General features: G+C 33.2%; 1 protein-coding gene across 2 annotated transcripts in view; it reads left to right on the top strand.

Annotated features, from left to right (window-relative positions):
* The first annotated feature begins 3,081 nt into the window (after window positions 1-3,081).
* Window positions 3,082-7,041, top strand: part of LOC125036092 (zonadhesin-like) — a 36,691-nt gene continuing 32,731 nt past the window's right edge. Inside the window, exon 1 of one of the 2 annotated variants that reach the window (XM_047628497.1) lies at window positions 3,082-3,370. In XM_047628497.1, the coding sequence (XP_047484453.1) occupies window positions 3,310-3,370 (61 nt within the window). In that variant the 5' untranslated portion in view covers window positions 3,082-3,309. The remainder of the gene's footprint in view (window positions 3,371-7,041) is intronic. The other variant, XM_047628506.1, reaches the window with a different exon arrangement.

Below are 7,041 nucleotides of genomic sequence, written 5' to 3'. Positions count from 1 at the left end.
TTTTGCTTTTAACCATTAACCCTTTACAATCAATCCAACAAGCCAGTTATTTGGCAAGGAGAGTATTTTAATATAGATTATATATATTGATAACAAATGTATCAGCATACTAACAGCATTTTACTGATTAGCATCCCTTTCAAAAAAAAAAAAAAAAAAAAAAAAAAAAGAGACGCTCTATTATTCTTATTATTCATTTTTTTCTCTTTGTTTATTTTAGAAGAAAAGTGACATTGCATATTCCTCGACTTTATATTTATATGTATATATATATGTATATATATTTAAAAAAAAAAAAAAGCTAATAGTGTTGTCTCTATTATTTTTATTATTCTATTTTTTGTTTGTTTATTTTAGAAGAAAAGTGACATTGCATATTCCTTATGATTCTCGACTTTATATATATATATATATATATATTAAATAAATATATATACACAGACTTGGAGGCTTCATTCATCAAATACTGAGCTTGTTGAGCTCACACTTCCTTTGAAATGTTTAGGGAAAGTTTCGAATTCCAACAAAATTATTTATCAATTTATGATAACCAAGATTACTTTAAACCCATTTTTTTGTGAAATGTCTTTGCTAGAGCTTAGCCACAAAGAAGTCAATTAGTAGACTTTGTTGCCTCATCTGATTTTACTTTTCTTTGATTTGGCGGCAAAACTTTTTTTTTTTTACTAATGTTATGAATATCGATGGTGTTATATCATTATAGACTGTAAAAACACCATGTTGTAAATATTAGCAACAGCAAAATAAGGTGTAAAATATTTTTTGTCGGTAAAAAAAAAGAAAAAAAAGGAGAGAGAGAGAGAGAGAAGGGGTCATAAATAACCTGAAAAAATGGATATGACTTTACTAATGCTGTATAATAATAGATATAAATAATAATATAATATTACACTGTAAGAAACTGCTGTATATAGATGTATTGTCAATAAAACTCAATATAGATGAATTAAAAAATATAAGAAATATGAGATTCATTTTCTTACACAGAAACGTGGGGTCAGTTTAGTTTCTTTTCGATATTTCATGAAGGAGATTCCTCCATGCCCATTTTCTCAGAACCTGGTGATTCTAAATTTATTTTAAATCTTTTACCATAATGCAAAATTTACAGGTCTGTCGGAAAAAAAAAAACTATGAGGGGAAAGTATAACTTGCCCTATTAAGAAAAAAATATATTTATTAATAAAAATAGACCGTCTCCGGAGGAGTATATACAACTACATAATGGCAGCATCTATTTTCCTGTTCAAAAAGGCTACTTGAAAATCCACTGCGATAGGGTAAAACACACAGAAACACCCCTGAATGTTATACTAACACGAGGAGGGGTGACACATACACACACACTACAAATACCAAAAGCAAACATTCGAGATATCCAGGTTTATACTGTCAGTATCAGTAGGATTAAGGACAGTAGTGTTAAAAATCCTTCAACAAGTATCTGGGTATCAAAAAAACTTATCATGGCGAAAAATCCGATAGCTAATACTACCATTGAGTCTGCAAAATTCTTAATATGTATGTTTATATATATATGATAAAAAATAATAAAAATAATTATAACTACGGCAACTGCACAGAATCTGTTAAGACCAGTAGTTTCTTTACAAGTTCACTATGAATTAGTTTGACACTGCCTCATACTCACCAAAGGCTTTATAATAGCTTTATAAAGGCTTTATAATAACAAAGGGATTTATAATAACTGCATTACCAAGGGTTTGGTCGGGAAATAACAAAGAAAAAAAAACTGGTATTGACAATTACCAATCAGTCACGCCTTGCAGTGAATACATATTGAATATTTACTGGAGACATGCTTTTTTAAACATTACTTTAAAACCAAATGTATATTTCATAGTAATATATCAATACATAAATATATGTTGTACGTAAGTAAAAGAAGTGATATTTAGAATTAGTGTGCGTTGGTAAAATAAAAAAGAAATTTAATGGAAGATATTTCCTATTACACACTGTTTACACTTGTTCGTTTTTACATATGCAAGGCTGCCGGCAACGTGAGTGTGAAGGAAATATAGAAGGTGCAGAAGCTATATATGGAATACAAGAGAGGTTAGTAGCATATTAGCTTCTTAGCTTTCATACTACTATACCTGTGCTCTAGGCTAGCCAAGCTACCTATTGTCAAAGCAGTGAAATAATCAGTTTACTTCTTGTATACTTATGATTGAATATAAAGACGTAGACTTGTGTATCCTTTAATATGCAATTAATATAAATTAATAAGTGACATATTCAAAACATTTAAAGGAGTGTGACGTTCGGAACCGATACCGATAGGCGAAGGAAGGATGGGAGGCGCTTAGGGCGCGCGCATTTTCAACTGATTTCGGTAGTTCTCCATCGTTTTATTTGTAATTCTAAGATGTTGATGACTAAGAACTTGTATGCACAGATATTTCCTAATGTCATTTTAGGAAAGCAGCGATTGATTATTTAACATAATTCAAAATTAAAATCAGATTTTATTATATTATCAGATTAAGCACGAGTCGGAACTTTGGCACAGCGTATAAACACGGGCACGTTGCCGTGGCGACCGGCCCGGGGAAGTGTCGCGAATGAGATTCGCGACACTTTCTAGTGTCGTAAGACAGCGGAAATAAAGGCTATAGAGTTCCGCTTTTATTAAGTTGTCTTCTGCGAACCGCTAGATGTTTCTGAACTTTATTAGTAATTGTTTGTCTTTTTTCCCTATTATCTTAACTGACCGGATCAACCCAAGTTATAATCGTCAAATAGAATGCATACGAATCACACACATACATATATACATATATATTGTATATATACACTTATATATGTATGTATGATAGAAAACCACAATGCACAAACTATATTTAAGATATACTGTATTGTGAATTTTTCTACCATAATATCAACACTGTAGTTTTACCATTTATACATATGTATATATAAAAATGTGTTAAGGAATATATGCATATACATACACATATATACATACACACATATGTGTGTGTGACTGTATTTATAGATTAGGCGTGTCCGTGCAAGCAAGCGTTCGAGCACGCGTATGTGTGTGTGTGTGCAAGCGACAGACTCTTAGTGTGTCCGCCCTCTGACTGTAAAAGGCTCAGCTAAGACCTCTTTAACCTGTGGGAAGGAGTGTTGATATAAAATACGTAATTTACTTTTTAAGGAATTCATCAAAATACACAATCAAGTTCACCAACAAGGTGCAACTGTTAGTCAATTTGTGGTCATTTGGCTGAGCGTAAAAACGGTGTAAACTACGTAGTAATGAGCAATTTGAAGTGTCTGACGACGATAATCCTCTTCGGGTTATGTGTCACACCGTCAGGTATGAAAAATAACGTATGGCTTGTTTCAGTAAATAACTTGTCACCCTCACCTTAAGGCATAGTTTGCACATACTGATGAATATCACAGATAAGATTTATACATGTCTTCACTCATGTCAAATATAATTAACCTCTCAATCAAGCCTTTGTACCTCGTTAGTGGGCATGCCCACTATTTAGGGTTGAATGCAGTAATTAAATTGAGTTTAATGAAGCTGAAGTAAATTTTATAGCATAGACCACAAAGGATAGTAATTGTTTATAAATAGACTGCATCCCTCTGGAAGACCATATTACTCCTGCCAACAACCTTGACTGCACTCCTGGGAATTCACAAATATCATTGAGCCAAAAACCTTCCAAAACTGGGGACTCTCTTCCCATGGACCTTCCCCCTCTCCATTGCCATGGATGGCATTTGTCATGACAGATTTTATTTTTCAATTTGGCTAATTTTACCAAGAGCAATGCACAAAGAGAGAGGGAAATGGACATTTCCACTGTATAGAGCATAAAAAAAAGAGTAGGAAGCAACACAGATCCACAACAGCCTCACAGCCAGAGTTCTTAATATCTGTTTTCTGTAAGTTGCACAAAATGCTAATAAAGGGGGGAATAGGGTGGATTACCTCCCTGTTTAGGGAGTAAATATAAGGAAGGGTTAGGTCTAGATTTAAGTTTCGTATGATACTGTGGTTTTGGGACTGTCTCTGGATGTACTACTCTCCTAAACAAATACCTTCATTTCTAATGTTATTCTTTTCCTGGGTAAATTATTTTATATACCTGTGAATTTAGCTTTACCTCACTGTATGAGTGTCCTAAGATTTTCCCAATTTTGTTTTATACCCTAAGGGTAATTTTAAACGCATATTTCATGCTTATTGTCAAGCAAAGTGAGGAAAGCTAATAATGCAGAGATTAATTAAATTAAAGTAACAAATGAAAAGTAAACATAAACCAATTATGTATAAAAATCAGTTAGGCCACAATTTAGAAGTGCTATATTGGTGTGTGTGTGTAAATATTGATATATATATACACAGACATATATATATATACATATACATATATTATATATACACACAAATATATATGTATATATATATTTGCTTACCTATAAAACATATACTCCGGTATGTATTTGATATTTCATTGGTAATTGATTAGAATAGGATTGTATGAAATTATATTCTAGCCTTCCTGCTTTGGCAAAGGTCAATAAATATCAACTACATACATGAATATACATAAATATGTATACACATACAGACATACATACATACACTTTCATATGCATGCATATATATATATAATATATATATATATATATATATATATATATATATATATATACACACACATCCATGTATATATTTTTACAATGTATATATATATGTACACAAAAATATACATATATACATATATATTATATGTATATTTGTATATATGTATATAGGCATATCTTTATATATATATATATATAAATATGTGTGTGTGTGTGTGTGTGTGTGTGTGTGTGTGTGTGTGTGTGTGTGTGTGTGTGTGTGTGTGTGTGTGTGTGTAAATGTATGTATATATGTATACATATATGTGTATGTAAGTTTATATGTATATATATTAAAGTAAATATATATATGTATGTATGTATATGTGTATTTATGTATATATAAAATTCATATGTATGTTTGTATAAATATGTTTGTATAAATGTATATCTGAATAAATGTATACACATATATATATGTACATATATATGAACAAATATTTCTATATACTTATGTATATGATATACATATATATATATATATATATGAACCGCGTTCATGTTGACAATTGTATAAAAGGTATGAATGAGAATGAATATCTTCACAATACAAGAGATGTATTTGACCGGTTTCGACTATGTCTTCGTCAGAAATACATACATTTAAGGGAAATACAGAGCATATATATATCAGACATGAGGTGATGGACTACCTGGCGACTGTGACCTCCCACTTGTTGACCGTATAATTGCAGCTGCGACCTTGGATAGTTTGAATCTACCCGACGCTGCGTTGATGCTTTTCTCCGTCGCGATGTAAGCAGCTTCCATTACCTTCCTTTTCTGTATGTACAGTCCTCCATGGACTATTTTTGCTTCCTTCCAATTGGGTAGATGTCCAGCTTCATCTACATGTACCACCATGGCGTTGGAAGTTCTATGGTGACGGATGTCAGCTCGATGTTCGCTGATCCTGGTGCTGAAACCTCGGCCTGTTTCACCATAGTAAGCTGTATCGCAACTGCTGCAGGGTATGCGATATACAGCACTGTTAGGGTTGTTACTGAGCTGCTTCTTGTCCCGTATCATGTCATGTATCTTTTTCCCGGATGTGCTGGCGATTTTCACATTATCGCCAAAATATCTGCTAATCGTCTGGGAAATGTTACACGACGGTAATACGAGAAAATCATTAGAAGAAGATGCAGGGTTAGGTTTCGTGAGAATATTCTCTGCCTTCTTTCTGAGGTTTAAAAGGAAGCCTCTGGGGTATTTATGATTCATAAAGGAATTAACAACAAAGGCAACCTCATCCTCAAGAAATTCAGGGCTGCAGATCCTCAGTGCTCTGAGGAAGAAGCCGATTACAACGCCAGATTTTGTTTTGTTGCTGTGGGCGGAGTAGTAATGAATATAATCATTTTTGTTTGTAGGCTTCCTGTATACAGAGAAACGTAGGCCATTGTCATCCCGATGGATCAGAGTGTCCAAGAAAGGTAATTTCTGATCCTCTTCCTCTTCCACGGTGAACTGGATTTTCTCGTGGACGGAGTTAAGTCGCGTGAGTATAAGTTGTAAGCACGACCTTCTGGGGACAACAACGAGGACATCATCTACGTATCGAAGCCAAGTTGAGTGCCTGCCGATTATATCCTTATAATTATCCCTCTCCAGGATATAATCGGCAGGCAAAAATAGTCCATGGAGGACTGTACATACAGAAAAGGAAGGTAATGGAAGCTGCTTACATCGCGACGGAGAAAAGCATCAACGCAGCGTCGGGTAGATTCAAACTATCCAAGGTCGCAGCTGCAATTATACGGTCAACAAGTGGGAGGTCACAGTCGCCAGGTAGTCCATCACCTCATGTCTGATATATATATGCTCTGTATTTCCCTTAAATGTATGTATTTCTGACGAAGACATAGTCGAAACCGGTCAAATACATCTCTTGTATTGTGAAGATATTCATTCTCATTCATACCTTTTATATATATATATATATATATATATATATATATGTATTTTATATCACACACACACACACACACACACACACACACACACACACACACACACACACACACACACACACACACACGTGTTTATATATATATATATATATATGTACATATAAATACATGTTTATATATATTTATATATATGTATATATACATACTTATATTTGTGTATATATATGTATATATGCATACATATTGTACATATATGTATTTATAAATATATGTATATAGATATACATATATCCACATACATCCATGTACATATGTGTGTGTGTGTGTGTGTGTGTGTGTGTGTGTGTGTGTGTGTGTGTGTGTGTGTGTGTGTGTGTGTGTGTGTGTGTGTGTGTGTGTGTGTTTGTACATTTCTGTGTATATAAAGAAG

This window comes from Penaeus chinensis, chromosome 2, assembly GCF_019202785.1.
Source record: "Penaeus chinensis breed Huanghai No. 1 chromosome 2, ASM1920278v2, whole genome shotgun sequence".
NCBI lineage: Eukaryota > Metazoa > Arthropoda > Malacostraca > Decapoda > Penaeidae > Penaeus > Penaeus chinensis.
Note: the sequence above shows the minus strand (reverse complement) of the source record. Positions and strands in the feature narration are given on the sequence as shown.